General features: G+C 43.9%; 1 protein-coding gene across 1 annotated transcript in view; it reads left to right on the top strand.

The window, feature by feature from the left end:
- SETBP1 (SET binding protein 1) overlaps positions 1-16274 on the top strand; it is a 425952-nt gene that overhangs the window by 289447 nt on the left and 120231 nt on the right. Inside the window, exon 4 of the mRNA XM_004380894.1 lies at positions 1528-4984. Within this exon, the coding sequence (XP_004380951.1) occupies positions 1528-4984 (3457 nt within the window). The remainder of the gene's footprint in view (positions 1-1527; positions 4985-16274) is intronic.

Raw genomic sequence — 16274 nt, 5'->3', positions numbered from 1 at the left:
TAGGCAGACAAAAAAAATTACAGATTAATATTTCCTAAACTCACTAAGCCAATCATCATAATATACCTCTCGGCAGGGATATTATTGAAAGCTTTCCTCAGTTTATTAATGTTTTCCCTTTTGAAACAAATGTTAGGCTAATGCATCCTGTTAGTTTGCTATTCTGTGCATAAAACAGGACTTATAATAAGCTTTAAGGAATACCTCTTTGTACTAGGAGCATGCCTTATAATCCATCTGGAACAATGTGAGTATATTTATATTAAAAATAGTTTTAATATTTCAAAATGATGTGTTCACCTGCCCATTCCCTTTGTGATTTTATAGACACTGATCTTATTGTGCCCCAAGTGCCAGGCCCCACCTTTCCTCACTAAAGAGTCAGTCTTAAGGAAGGTGCTGAAGACATTCATTCAGAGTCATTGTAGGGGATAACATAGCTGAAGAAGTTCAGAGGAGTGATCTTGAATGACAGTGACTTTTTTTTCCTGCCTGTCTGTCCAGGAGACTCAGGGTTCCTTTGAGAATATTCAAGGGTTTCCTCAAGAGAGCAATAAATGCCTACTTTTGGAGCCCTGGTGGCACAGTGGTTAAGAGCTCAGCTGCTAACCAAAAGGTAGGCAGTTCGAATCCACCAGCCTTTCCTTGGAAACTCTATGTGGCAGTTCTACTCTGTCCTGTAGGGTCTCTATGAGTCGGAATTGACTTGAAGGCAACGGGTTTGTTTGTTATTTAGGGACGTAAGGATCCCTTATACGGTGCTAAACCCCAAATGTAGTAACATGCTACAGTCAGCAAAGATTTGAAGGCTCAGGACATTTTTTCATGTGTCTTTTCCGTCTTCCACTTCTTTTCCATGCTCTTGTCTGCCCCACCTTCCCCCATGTAGTCTTAATACTTCCCACCTTAATTCCTCTGCTTGTGCTGTTTTACTTGTTTCATTGGTTCCTTTTGAGCTGTGATACTTGTTTGAGTACTGAGATGTTAGACTCTAGCATAAAGTGCAAATTGAAATGAACGGGAATGGGAGGAAGCAAAGGAAAGATGGGGACAGAAATAAGAGGCAGGCTGAACTCAGCAAAAGAACACTGGGAGTCCGAAAGCTCACATTCTCTCCCGGGATCTGCTACCTTGTGCAGGACTCTTCAGTGTTCAGGTTGCAGCTGCCTCATTTGTAAAATACAACCGCAGGGCTAGATGACCTTTAGGGCCCCTCCTCTCTAAATAGTTCTTATTCTGAAATTGCATTACACCAAGATAGGTCAAGTTTCCTGTTTTTTAGAGGAAAAAAAAAGACAGTGGTTAAAGCATCCTTATTAATGTTCAAAACCAGTGTTATATATATTTTTTACCACTACAACTGAGAAAATCTCAGTAAGGAACTCTGGAATTAAAGGTAGCTGTTAATGTAGTTATTTATTTCTAACTTCCAAATAATTAAGCCTTTTGACATTAAATTTTAAATAACTCCAACTTGCTCATCTTTGTTTCTCTCTTACTTTCCCTCCCCACTCCACCCTCCCTTAGGCTTATGAGCGGCCACAGAAACACTCAACTCTCCATTATGACCCAGGCCTCCCACAGGACTTCACCGGTGACACCTTAAAACCAAAGCACCAGCAAAAAAGCAGCAGCCAGAACCACATGGACTGGTCCACCAACTCTGACAGTGGATCCACCACTCAGAATTGCTTCATCAGTTCAGACTCTGGCAGAGAAACTGCAAGCACCAGCAAGATCCCAGCTCTTGAGCCCGTGGCTTCCTTTGCAAAGTCCCAGGGGAAGAAAGGCAGTGCAGGGAGCACATGGAATCAGTTGTCCAATAGTAGCAAAGATTTGCTCTTAGGAGGTGTAGTTCCTTCCCCAAGCAACCATAGCTCACCAGCCCCACCCAGCAGCTCTGCCGAGTGCAGTGGGCTTCAGCCCTTGGTGGATCAAGATGGAGGAGGTACAAAGGAGCCCCCAGAACCAGCTATCGGCAGCAAGAAGAAGTCCAGTAAGAAAGATGTGACAAGTCAAACCATACCAACCGCAGACCTGGATTGGGTCAAGAATGCCCAGAAAGCATTTGACAACACAGAAGGGAAAAGGGAAGGCTACTCAGCAGATAATGCCCAAGAGGCATCACCAGCCAGGCAGAGCGTGAGTTCTGTCAGTAATCCTGAAAATGACTCCAGTCATGTCCGGATTACTATCCCCATCAAGGCACCCTCTTTAGATCCAATGAGCCATAAGAGGAAAAAGAGACAGTCCATCAAAGCAGTGGTGGAAAAGATCATCCCAGAGAAAGCCCTGGCTTCTGGAATTCCTATGAGCAGTGAAATAGTTAACAGGATACTTTCCAGTCCTGAGGGAAATAAGAAAGATCCTCGTGTCCCTAAATTGAGTAAAATGATAGAGAACGAGTCTCCCTCAGTTGGCCTTGAAACTGGTGGAAATGCCGAGAAAGTTGTCCCAGGAGGTGTGTCTAAGCAGCGAAAGCCACCCATAGTCATGACACCTCCAACATGCACAGATCACTCTCCATCAAGAAAGCTGCCAGAAATCCAACATCCAAAATTTGCTGCAAAACGAAGGTGGACATGCAGCAAACCCAAATCCACCAGTATGCTTCGGGAGGCAGTCATGGCCACCTCTGACAAACTGATGGTGGAACCCCCATCTGCTTATCCCATCACCCCATCCAGCCCTCTGTACACCAACACAGACAGTCTTACTGTGATCACACCAGTCAAAAAGAAACGGGGACGACCAAAGAAGCAGCCTTTGCTCACTGTTGAGACAATTCATGAGGGTACTTCCACCAGCCCAGTCAGTCCAATCAGCCGGGAGTTTCCCGGCACCAAGAAGAGAAAGAGACGACGCAATTTAGCTAAGTTGGCCCAGCTAGTGCCAGGAGAGGACAAACCCATGAGTGAGATGAAATTTCACAAAAAGGTTGGAAAGCTTGGTGTGTTGGATAAGAAGACCATCAAAACTATCAATAAGATGAAGACACTCAAGAGAAAAAATATCTTGAACCAGATCTTGTCCTGCTCCAGCAACATTGCTCTGAAGGCTAAAGCTCCCCCTGAGACCAGCCCTGGGGCGGCTGCAATTGAGAGCAAACTGGGAAAGCAGATTAATGTGAGCAAGAGGGGAACCATCTACATTGGCAAGAAGAGGGGCAGGAAGCCAAGAGCAGAGCTGCCACCCCCATCTGAAGAACCCAAAACAGCCATCAAGCACCCAAGGCCTGTTTCTAGCCAGCCGGATGTTCCAGCCGTGCCTTCCAACTTTCAGTCACTTGTGGCGTCTTCACCAGCAGCTATGCACCCACTTTCAACCCAGTTAGGTGGGTCAAATGGCAACTTGAGCCCCGCCAGCACTGAAACCAATTTTTCTGAGTTGAAAACTATGCCAAATCTCCAGCCCATCAGTGCTCTTCCAACCAAAACCCAAAAGGGAATACATAGTGGAACCTGGAAGCTGTCTCCACCCAGGCTGATGGCCAACTCACCTTCACACCTTTGCGAGATTGGGTCCCTAAAGGAAATAACACTGTCCCCTGTGAGCGAGTCACACAGTGAGGAGACAATCCCAAGCGACAGTGGCATTGGGACAGACAACAACAGCACATCTGACCAAGCGGAGAAGAGTTCAGAATCCCGACGGAGGTACTCTTTTGATTTCTGCTCCCTGGACAACCCAGAGGCCATTCCGTCTGACACCAGCACAAAGAACCGGCATGGCCACCGGCAGAAGCATCTCATTGTGGACAACTTTCTTGCCCACGAAAGCCTCAAGAAGCCAAAGCACAAGAGGAAACGGAAAAGCCTGCAAAACCGCGATGATCTCCAGTTTCTGGCTGACCTGGAAGAGCTCATCACCAAGTTCCAGGTGTTCAGGATCTCCCACCGGAGCTACACCTTTTACCATGAGAACCCATACCCCAGCATTTTTCGGATTAACTTTGATCACTATTACCCGGTGCCATATATCCAGTATGACCCGTTGCTCTATCTTCGTAGGACTTCAGACTTGAAGTCAAAGAAGAAGCGTGGTAGACCTGCAAAAACCAATGACACCATGACAAAGGTGCCTTTTTTACAAGGGTTCAGCTACCCTATTCCCAGTGGAAGTTACTATGCACCCTATGGAATGCCTTACACATCAATGCCTATGATGAACCTTGGTTACTACGGTCAGTACCCAGCTCCTTTGTACCTATCGCACACGCTGGGAGCGGCTTCCCCATTCATGAGGCCAACAGTGCCACCACCTCAGTTCCACGCAGGCTCCCACATGAAGATGTCTGGGGCAGCTAAGCATAAAGCAAAGCATGGAGTGCACCTTCAGGGACCTGTTGGCATGGGCCTTGGTGACATGCAAACATCCCTGAATCCTCCCAAGGTAGGCAGTGCCAGTCTGTCCAGTGGCCGGCTCCATAAGAGGAAACACAAACACAAGCATAAGCACAAGGAGGACCGAATCCTGGGGCCCCATGACAACCTGAGCGGTCTCTTTGCAGGCAAAGCCACAGGCTTCTCCAGCCATATCCTGAGCGAGCGACTGAGTAGTGCAGACAAAGAGCTCCCACTGGTGAGCGAGAAGAACAAGCATAAGGAGAAGCAGAAGCACCAGCACAGTGAAGCCAGCCACAAAGCTTCTAAAAACAACTTTGAGGTGGACACCCTGTCTACACTGTCTCTCTCTGATGTCCAGCATTGGACGCAGGCCAAGGACAAAGGTGACTTGAGCAGTGAGCCTGCAGACTCATGCACAAAGCGTTACTCTGGTGGCAGCGGGGATGGTGGCAGCACAAGATCCGAGAGCCTGGACATGTTCAGTGAAATGAACCCTTCGAGTGACGTGTGGGACAGTGACATGAGTGGGAGTAAAAGGAGGAGTTATGAAGGCTTTGGGACGTACAGGGAAAAGGACCTCCAAGCCTTTAAGATGAACCGCAAGGAGAGAAGTTCTTACGAGTCCTCTGTGTCTCCAGGTAAGGCCTCGTTTCTCTTCAGACTTGGACTGTCTTGCCATTTAATTGTTGAGCTTTACACCTCAGAGGCCAAATTGCATCCACTAGTTTACAAAGAGGTGGGGGTCAAATGAAAATGGGCCTCCTTGCACATTTGTGTTTGCTGCGCATTGCACTGATTGTTTCCTTGGTATTTACTGTCTTTCTTCTCTTCTGGAGCCATAGCCTGTGAAACTGTGGACTCACAGGCAGCCCCAGTAGCTGCCAGACTACAGCCATACTCACTACATTTATTCTTTTATTAAAGATGCTATTCTTAGTTCTTTGTTTGATTTGATGATGCAGTTTGCAAGCTGGGTAAAGCCTCCAAGAAAACCCACTAGGAATATCAGTAAGATTCTAGGAAGGCCAAAGCTGGGAGGGAATGAATATCTGGCTTATCTGACATGCTGTCGCCCGAAGTCACACATACTAGGTGAGGAGTGTACAGCAGGGGCGTTGGAAGGTAATGAGCAGTGATTCCTGAACTCTAACTGATCAAAGAGCCAAGCTTCAGGCCACCTTGTCCTCTCTTTGTCCATGGGTATTTGGCAAATTGGCCTGGACAGGCCACCAAAGTGAAGCCCTGACTACATTCAGGTGCTCATCATTTCCCTGGGCTATGGGGAAGGAGCCTGGCTGGAAGCTGTCAGCATGCCTCCTGTCTCCACCAGACCTCGCTGCTAGGTCCCTTGGCATGTCCACTGGTAATGAGATTTTGCCACCAATCTCTAAAATGAAGTGTTGGTTGCTGCTAGAAAGACCCCATTCCTTGTCAGTTGCCAGCAAAATTTCCTTGCTAGCCTTCCCACCCACACAAACCCTTCCCTGCCATGGGAGCCTCATACTTATATATCCCTTGTGTCACAGTCCACACATATATAGATGATAAAACTCCTGCCGAAGAACAGGACACTTATTTACTGGAAAAATACTAGAAACCCCATTCTGAGTTGTTGGAAAACTCCTAGAATTTCTCCCTGCTCCCCCTGACCCCAAATAGTACTAAACCCTCTGACCAAAGTCCAGTGTTAAAAGATAGTCATCCATGTTTAAGGTTCCGGTATAGTGTTTCCCCTCTGCTTATGATGTGTACCCTCTATTGTCCTCTCCCTCCCTGGGAACTCCATAATTAGTGGAGGTGAAAACAGTCTCTTCATGAATTAGAGACATGTTCTAGTTCAAAGGATTTCAGGAAGAAATATGGTTATGAGTTCGAAGCCACTTACAGATTGCAACTAGCCCGTGAGTTGTACTGGTGGATGGTCTCCTGGGTTCATGAAGAGACCAGTTAGCAGTCATGTGTCCTACATATGCCCAAAGTGGATGTGCTTATCTGGGTTTCCTGTTTCTTGTTGTCAGACTTTGTTGAAGGCACTTGGGTTCGTGCAAAGCCCAGGTTAAGCCCACCTGGACAGGAGGCACTAGGTGAAGCTTTACAGAAATACTGTTGATTTCTCATTTAGCATGATAGTGCTGATCCATGGGACCTGTAATAGCCATGGACAAAGGGTGTTCTTATTTTTGTACTTTCTCAGCATTATCTAGATAGAAAATAATGGTGGTATATTATTGTTCAAAATCTACAAGCAAGAACCGAACTTAACAGATCTGAGAAGCAAGATCTCAGAAGCTGAAACAAGCTGTTGTTGTGCATTAGGTTTCTTGGCATCTTTCTGGAACTTTTCCATGGCTGGACTGTATTGCTGAGTGCTGGTTGACTTCACGATGTTTCACAGCTAGGGATCCTGTCTGGTCAGTGTATGTGTCTCTGAGGGTGCCCATGCTCTGGCCATAGAACTTTCCTTGTGTTAGCATCTACAAGGTGGCCATCACTTTATTCAAAATCATCTCCCTCTCGTCTCCTCACTTGACCTTCAGCCCCATGACGTGGGAAAAAGTAGGCATTATGACAGTGTCCTGAAGGAAAAAAAGCTGGGTTCAGCCTGAAGGACTGAGTATGAGGCCCAATTCTATTATAAACTCTCTGTGTGGCCTTAGCCCATCTGGTACTCAAAGGATGGGGCCAGACCTTCTGCTTGTTTTGTATATAATGTGTTTCAGTTGTTAAAACCATTTCACAGATATTTCTGCATAACACCCTTTCTGCAATCCAAGAAGACAGATATTTCCATTCCTATTTTACAGATCAGGACACTGAGGCTAAAAGAGATCAAGAGACCTGCCTAGATTCAGAAAACCAACACTTTTAAATCTAAGCCCAGAGCTTTTCCCAGTGCATTATAGCTAGACCGCACATCACCCCGCTAGTTGAGGCCAAGTCTAGAAGGCAGGACCTGGTCCCCAGCCCAGTGCTTCTCTGTTCCACCACCACCCTTCCTGTCAGAATCACATCAATCCTCTGATAACATGCCTTACCCTACGGCGTCTGCAGCACCATGATTATGTGATGATTGCAGAAGAGAGTAATTAAGGAAAGAAGGCATCTCCTTACTCAACCCTCAACCAGTGAGGAAGTTCTTATGGCCTAACCTTTTCTAAATAGCAGCCTGGATGTCTACATGGGTAGAGCTTTCACTTCTGTCCTTACTGAAATCTATCTCCCTCAGGATTTTTGCCACTGCTTTGTGCCTATCTTGGTATTATGTAAGTTTTTCTACCCAACACTTTAATGAATCATAATTGTTGGTGGCTTCTATTTATATATGAGTGATGCCCAATGTCCCTGCACATCTTGTTGAATATCTTACTGGAACAGACCAGATTCTATGTCCTTCCTCTCCTTCCAAGCCTTGGCCTCTCCTTGTTTATATCCCCAGATGTCCCCTCTGTATTTCTGAACCCCAAAGCATGAAGGAAATAATGCCTTTAGCAGCAATTGGAACCCAATGTCAGAGTTTGTCAAGATTCCCTGAGGAGCGTTCCCCTTAATGTGGTATGCTTTAGAGAGTGCCAAGTCCATAAAATATGGGAGGCAGATGGGATGTGGTTACCAGAAGCACCACAATCTTTCGGGGACTTTATCTGAGTGGAGGTGTCTATTCCAGCTAGATGATTCTGAGGGTCATGATTGGAAATAAGCATCTTCCCTTCCCATAACCTTCTCTCCCTTGACCTTCTCCTTCTCTACTCTGGATTCATTCCCTTAGCATCTGAGTGTCCTATTCTTCTCTAAATAGATATAGCACAAATATAGATGTCATCCTCTAGTCTGTTGAGGACTAGATTTAGGAGCTGAGTCAAGAGAGGGCTTTGAGCACTCTGGGATCAGAGCTGATGAAAGGCACCATATAAAGCAAGTCGTTACCATTATGGATAGAGAAATTAGGGGGCCCATTTAGCAGTAGCAGCAGTTGCATACTCCATTTCCTCTTTCCCACTTAGAAAATTCCTCCTCCATCCCTCTGGCCCAGCAGATGGCTGCATTGCCTTGTTAGCCCCCCCTTACAACACATCTAGAGCTGCACAGTTATATAGACACCTTACTTTTTTTTTTTTTTTGGCCTTTCTGCTTTTTTGCTTTCAGAAGACAGTGACTCTTTGGGCCTATTTGTTAAATGCATAACAAAAACCAAACCCATAGCCATCAAGTCAATTCCAAGTCATAGCAACCCTATAGGACAGAGTAGAACTGCCCATGGGTTCCCAAGGAGTGGCTGGTGGATTCGAACTGCCAACTTTTTGGTTAGCAGATGAGCTCTTAACCACTGTGCCACCAGGACTCCTGTTAAATGTATACCAGCTGCTATATCTCCATTTATAAAAATGCTTACATAAGACCAAAAAAATGGGTAAATGTTGTTAGCTGCCATGCAATCAGCTCCAGCTCATGGTGACCCGTGTACGACAGAACAAAACATTGCCTGGTCCTGCCTCATCTTCATGATCATTGGCATGCTCGATTGACATGCAGCAGATTGCCAGAAGAGCAAACCTACCCAGGGTTAACAACTCACAGTCAGTATGATGTCATGTACCCTCAAAGCCAAGTTCTCATACGGTGGCAGAAGAGGTCTCTAGTGTGGGTGATGCTCTTCCTGTTCAGACCACTTAGAAATAGTCTTCGCATTCTTGGACCTAAAATTAACATCAGGCACTTCAGACATCCTGACCATTGCTGTTGAGGCTCCCATCAGATAATGGAGAGTGAGCAGAGTCAATTTACATGTGTTACCTCCTAGTCCGATGCCATTATTAGGCAAGGCAGCCATCCTGAGTCCTCAGCTGTCAAGTGCTTTCCTCATGATGAATGGATGCTGAGAATTAATCCCGAGCTCGCCTCCTAGATATCAGAATCCTGCCATGGAGGTAGCTGGATTCCCCTGAGCTTGTCCAACTCCACCTCTCCTGCGGCTTCATCTCGCCCTTTGCCAGCTCCTCTTATCAGCACCATGGTGCACTTTGGGAGGCAATCTCTGCTGTCACTCACTGGCAGGAAATGGAGGCCAAAGCCAAAAATAATACAAAAACCTCGTCCAAGCAGTCATCCAGATGAAGGAATTAACGACATGGGCAAAATGTCACGACATCTATACAAAAGAAACGTGTGAGGAAAGTTTTCTAAAAATCGAATGGAAGGAAGAAGAGGACTCATGGGAGGAGAAGGTTAGTTCCAGAAAAAAAGAAAGAGTAAAAAATGGCAAGCTGATGAAGTGTAGTCTGTTTAACCTTAATCCAGGTTGCATTCTGGGTCATCCTGTGGGAGGAAATGAAAGATTAATTGGCTAATGGCTGTTGTGTGGTTTAGCAGAATTAAGAGTACCTATCCCAAACTTGTCTCTTACATTAAGCAGTGGAACAACCTCTTCATCTTTTTTATTCAGTTTTCCAAAATGAGACTATGATAATAAGGCTCTGATCAGGTCCGATATTCTAGAACCCTCAAAGTTTCAAATTTATCCAATGAAATTTGAACACACACACGCCCATGTTATTGGGCATGTTGGCCACATGATTAGTTGTTCAATGAAGTTTTAACATGCATCACTCTGGTCCATGTATTAACCTGTGGGGCTCACCCTATCCATCTTTGGCTCCAGCCACTTCACTTAGCTATTTGATCTCACCTTTCAAAAAAGTGGAACTCCTTATACCTCATTCCTCCAATAAATTAGCTGGCTGCTTGTGCAGGCTGACACCACAGTCAACATCTTAGAAACAAATAGGTTAGAGCACTAAAATCACCAAGTTTATGGGGACAGAGACAGCAAGCTTACATTTATATTAGAATCAGAATTAAAAGAATCTTAATAACGGAGGATAAACACCTGATTTTGCTGATGAGCGTACTGAGGCTTAAGAAAGGCAAGTGGCTCATCCAGTGATACATACCTAATTGGTTGTGGAGCTTAGACTGGGAAGTTTAACAAAAGAAGGGAAAAGGAGAGCATAAAGGAAAAAAAAAAAAAGAATAGAAAGGTGAGTCATGGGAGAGATGTTAAGCTATATGCTTTCTTTTGCTGTGAGCTGTTGTAAAAGGTAAGCATCTCTCTGACAATAATTTGGTTTCCAGGCTACCTCTGGGGACCTGTGTTTGGGACTGGAAACGATCTTTGTGGGCTCTGATAGAAGTCATTTTTTTTCCTTTCCTGTCTTCACAATTGCACATACTTATTTTATTGAGCCTCCCAAGGTTCCTCCTAAGGTTTCTTTTTGGAAACCGGGAATTAATCAGATTAAATGCTGTGACCCATAACTTTCTGGCAGTGGAAAAAAAAAAGAAAAAAAACTTAGATTCGCAGCATCTCTTTTGCTACATTGAAGTCAGAAATGGAGCAATTCTGCCTTTGGAGCATGAAGCCCCCAGGCCATTTATCTCCCCACAGTTGGCAAATGTTCCCTGTCCTTTTAGAAGTTTTTATTTAGATCTCTGTGGGATTGGAGAATCATGCAGATTCAGGTGTGGGTGCGGAGAAGTTGCAATTTAGATAGACTTGGCTTTGGTACAACATGGAGCCTTTCTTGGCTAGAGAAATCATTATCACATACCTTCCAAATGCTGGCCTGTCACTGGGCAAAGATAAGGAGGAAACCTCCAGAAAGCCACCTCTTCACTCTATACATGAACAAGTGACAGCACCAAATACTTCGTAGGATTGTGGCCTTGGCTTGTACCAATATAGCACTTAATGCAAATTGACTGATTCAAGGGGAAGTGATGAAGACAAGAGAACATATAACAATTATTTAGTCCGTAGTATGTATACGGCTTGAGGCCATTGGTGGTTTCTGCCCCACGGACACACTGGCACTTAATTATTGATCATGCAAATGGCTATTTGAAAACTATCATGTCTGGGGTATTGGCTATGCGATTTTGAATGTATGGAAGAATAGCCCAGGTTATAACCAGATCTAATAAGTGGATCTTTTATGAAACATTTACTATGTACAAAGTACACAGTACTTATAGGCCAAAGCCCAATTGTTGGTCTTCCAGAGTGCAGTAAAATATACATGTCGGTTCATAAAGAATTTACACCCTCGAAAATGATTGGGAGCTCACTAGTCACTCAACACATAGCACTGTGCCATGGACAGTGGGGGAGGCTAGAAGAAAAGAAGAGGCAAGGAAGAACCCCTGGCCTCAAGTTTCTTAATGCTATGCTGAGAACAGACTGAGCTAGCGTGCATTGAAACAACCAGAAAATAAATGCAGACAAGATTTAATCTGTCCTAAATCAGTGGCCAATAGTGGGAGCTATAGGGGTCCAGGTTCAGGAGGGATATCAGTGTTCAGTAAAAGATAACAATCCTGGAGCTGAACCTTGGAGAATGAGTGCAGAGTGATTGAACAGGGTAGGTGCATGGGCCAAGGCTGGGAGATGGGCATATGTGGGGGGCACAGGAAGGCACCTGGCTAGATTAAAGTTAGCAGTCGAGCGGGGCGTACATAGCTGCCATGCAGAAGCTGTGGGACTGCATCCCAGAGGAAGGGAGGACACATCAGCACTAAGGGAGACGCGTGAAGAGTGCTCAGCTTTACGTTAGATGTTGAATGAGATGATGAAGTATAGGAAAGATGCCTGTCCTCAAAGACCTTATAAACCCATTAGGAACAAGAGGATGGGTATATACATATATCTAAAGCAATTAGAAAGAATAATGGGGGTCCACACATTTAATGACTAGAAATAAAAACTCATTCTACAGGAAAAAAGGACCCATAAAATAACTTTCAGGGTAATAAATTGAATGTTGTAACAGCAAGTTGATATTTGTGTTGGCCCTATTACATAAAGATTCAGAACAAGGTGGACTTTAAAAACAGGAGGGATTCGGAGGACACGAAAGAGTAGAATGGGTGTGTCCCAAGAGATGCTGTGCTGCTGTGGTTCTCCCACTCCTGAGTGGAGAGGGTGGGGCAAGTGAGAAGGTGGGCAGTGAGTCCAGAAGGAGATGAGATTCACCTTGAGGGAGGATTGAGGACAGAGAGAGATAAAAAGCTCGCCCTAAGGCTACATCATAGTCATCCCTTCTGTCTGAATACGGTGTCCTGTATTTCAAAGCATATTTTCTTTATTTCATTTGATCTTCAAAATCCAGGTAGCTGGGCAGCATAGGTGTTGCTTTCCCATTTGACTGGCAAGAAAATCAAAACCCAGAGGGTTAAAGTCTTTGCCCAAAGTCACTGAGCCAGTTTTGCACAGAGACGGTGCTAGATCCCAGGGACCCTGACTTTTCCCACTATATTTCATAAGACCTTGAGAGGTCCATAGTATGACTCACCCTCTGAGTTTTCCTGAGAGAACCTTGCCAGTGGGCTGAATAGTGGAGCCCAGAATAAGGCACTAGCTAATAGGTAACTTGGTCTTTGCTAAAAATGGTTGTTTTTGTTTTGTTTTGTTTTCTTTCATTTTTTATGTAATGGGAGCTCTTTGGGGCCAGGGTTAGCCAAGTCCATGATGTGAGGTGAGTCTGTGTGCATTCAGACCATCCTGCCTGGAAAACAGAGACCACGGGCATAGCCATGATGTTAGGAAACTCACAAAGGAGACCAAAAGGAGAACAATAATACTCCCATTCACTAAATCATGAAACACTAAAACTAATATTTAAAGCTTTGTTTTTTGTTTTCATTTTTGTTTTTTTTTTAAAAGATAGGCTTTACACAATTTCAGGGATTTTACATATCCAGTAGTAAACTTACAAAAACTTGTACCTTGAGAGTGATATAAACTAAAAATAAAAACACAGTGGAGCAAATCATCAAGGAAGCCATGGGTTTTGGGGTTACATCTAGAAAGTGTAGGAAGTTTTTGGAGGCCTCATCCTCTTTTGGATGTCCACCAGGAATTGGAATATGGGCTGAAAGGTCAATGATTCTGAATGAATTTGTCATGCCTTATATTCCAAGGAGGAGCAGTAGGCCAAAGAAGTTTCTCTCATAGGATTTGCATCTTTGTGCTGTTAATTATATTTTTATTTAATCATTTATTCAGATCACTCAACTAAAACAAGTATCAAAGTGCACCTTGCCATCCCTCAACAGATGTGTCATAGTTCCACAAGTCTGTGTCAGCATGTTTCCTACTAAATAATGAACCTCTTTATGGCTGAATACTACTTTTCTCTCTGAGGCCCCAAACAACAACAACAAAAATGGATTCTCCATTCTTGAGCATAGAGAAAATTACTATTTGGGAAAGCATTTATTGTTTCTTTTGTCATCTAAAAAAATACCTCTTACTGAAAAATTTTTGGAAAATTTAGAAAAGCACATATAGGAAAAAAGGAAAATTACTTACAATCCCACCACCCAGAAATAATCACTATGATGACATACATGCACAGGTGCCCAGCTGATGGGGACCACTCACCTTGTTTCCCTTTCCCATCTACCTATGCTGCAGCCTCCCCAGCAGAGCTACAAAAAGCAGACCCTTCTCCCTCCAGCCGGTCTCCTGCCTCTTCCTCGTCTCTCCCCATCACCACTTTGGTTGCCTGGTCTTTTTCGGTTTTCTCCGAATTATCTTCCCAGAATTGACCATGATAACCTTTCCTTCTGCATCCCGTGTCATTGCCCAAACAGGGGAATATGTTTTAAAAATAAATGCAGCAGCAGTTGGGTATGAAAACCACCCAGAGTTCCCGCCTATCCTGTTAACTCATATCACCACAAGCTTTGTAGTGTCTGGACAACTACCAGGAAAGGGACAAATTCATCAGGGCTGAAGATGGTTGTTAAAAAAGGTCCCTAAGGGTCTGAGTATTGAGTGTATCTTCTCAGATCAAAACATGACAAGGAGAGATGCAGTAAGTTTTCCAAAACTTGCAATCTGCAACTTTACCGAAGCAATGTAAAATGCAAACAGCCAGTGTCTGTTACAAATACCAGCCCTACCTCACACATACACACACACACACACACCCTACCCAGAAGAGATAAAGTTATGACTACTATAATTGGTCAGTGCTGCTGTCATTCATACTGAGAGCATTTAAATGGAAGGAACCAGCTATTAATTTTAGGCCGTGACACAAAGGACTACACTATACTTACTTTTCCTTCCTGGTGCACGTATGGCTGTTGCTAAGGTGAGCTTGTAAAGCCAATAGTTCCCATTTCAAAAAGCCGCGCTCCTGTTTGTTTTCTCTCCCATACCTGCTCAACCAGTAAGTGCACGTCTCCATGTACCCTGAGTTGGGCATTTGCACAGGGCATCAGGCAAAGGAGAAGACAAAATCTTACAAGAGAGTTCTCAGCTTTCTATAGACAGTGCAGGTATCACAAAAGATTTGCTCAAATAGCCGAAGTACATTTCTCCTTAGCTTTTTCTCCATTATCTTCTAGTTCCACTTGATATTGGTTATAATAGGGGAAAATCTGTTCCGGTGGCCTGTCTTAGGAGATTCTCACTCCCAGTGTCTCCCCTGATGCTGTCGACAATTCTAAATCATGGCTTATTCAAGGGAGTGCCCCAACATGGCATGTCAGCGGCACCTGCAATGGATAAGTCACCCGAAGCCCAGAAATACATCATTCTTGTGGAATGGCCTCCCACCAGGCCAAAGTTGTGCTGTCTTGGTTTAGAGAAGTGCTTCCCTGCTCCATTTGCCATTTCAGTCATTCCTTTGGCGGTAATCAACCCAGAGCCAAACTCCATTGCATCCGTTTCTCCTTATGACTCTAAATAAATAAATATATTAACAACTGGAATGAAAAAAGAAGAATGTAGTGGTTTTTCCATGGAAGGGCATTCTGTGAATGTAGCCATAGGTAAATGAATAATTGATACCAGATGTAGAAATATTAATTTCCACTGCTTCAAATCCAAAATTCTTTATCTGGTTTAAAATATCCTCTATTATCTACCTTCACTGGTTTCACCTTGTTTCCTGATCATTCTCAGTTTATTCCTTTGTTGTGAGTTCTTCTAAATTCTCCTAATCGTACAGAAAATACCATGATTATCCCCTCAGCTGAGTCTCCAATCACCACATTGCTTCCTTCATATAGAATGGCCTCTCTTTTTCCATCTGGCTTCCAAATGTTACCTACTCATTTCCTTAACCATTCTTAGCATCTGCTGCTTCTCTGATATAATGCTAATATTTTCAATTTCAGTTCAGCACTTATTTATGTTGTTTATATAGTCTTATGTTGTCTACTTTTATTTTAGGTAATGATGTTTTGACTCATCCAAATAAAATTTGAGTGGTGGGCAATGCCATACTATTTCCATATCTTAGTTATACGACACTTAAGATGGTGCAGCACAGATGTTACTAATGGATTGACTGACTGGACTGATCCTCGCAGACTGCCATGGGTTCCTGGCATATGCTTTGAGAACCACTCACTTAATAAATTCCACAACTTCTAAGGCGGCCTAGTAGAGCAAAAAAAGCTCAAGAGTTAAAGTCTCTGAGATGTAGATTCGGATGCTAAATTCTCCACTTAGTAGTAACATGACCTTGGGCAAATTAGTCTCTTTGATTCTCCTTTTTCTCATCTGAAAAAATGAGGTTATTAATACCTGTCTTGCAGAGTTTTATGAGAGCCAAGTAAAAGTAGAATATACACAAGAGCATCCAGCACCCTGCTTACCACATAGTCGTTAATAATGTTCATTTCCTTTCACTTCCACTTTGGATAATATATTCAACCACAGAAAATACAAAACAGCAGATTGCTATAGAAGTCTCTCTCTGTCAGTAGCAGGCTTTCCTTCCCAATTATGCTCTTACTGGGGTGAGGTTAAATCCTTTTCAGAACACACATACACACGTGGAAGGGGCAGAAATCGGCAGGGGTACAATTGTGCTTGATGACAAAGATAAATTGGCAGGATTATAGAGTTATGGTAGA

The sequence above is a fragment of the Trichechus manatus genome, unplaced genomic scaffold (assembly GCF_000243295.1).
Source record: "Trichechus manatus latirostris isolate Lorelei unplaced genomic scaffold, TriManLat1.0 scaffold00078, whole genome shotgun sequence".
NCBI lineage: Eukaryota > Metazoa > Chordata > Mammalia > Sirenia > Trichechidae > Trichechus > Trichechus manatus.
Note: the sequence above shows the minus strand (reverse complement) of the source record. Positions and strands in the feature narration are given on the sequence as shown.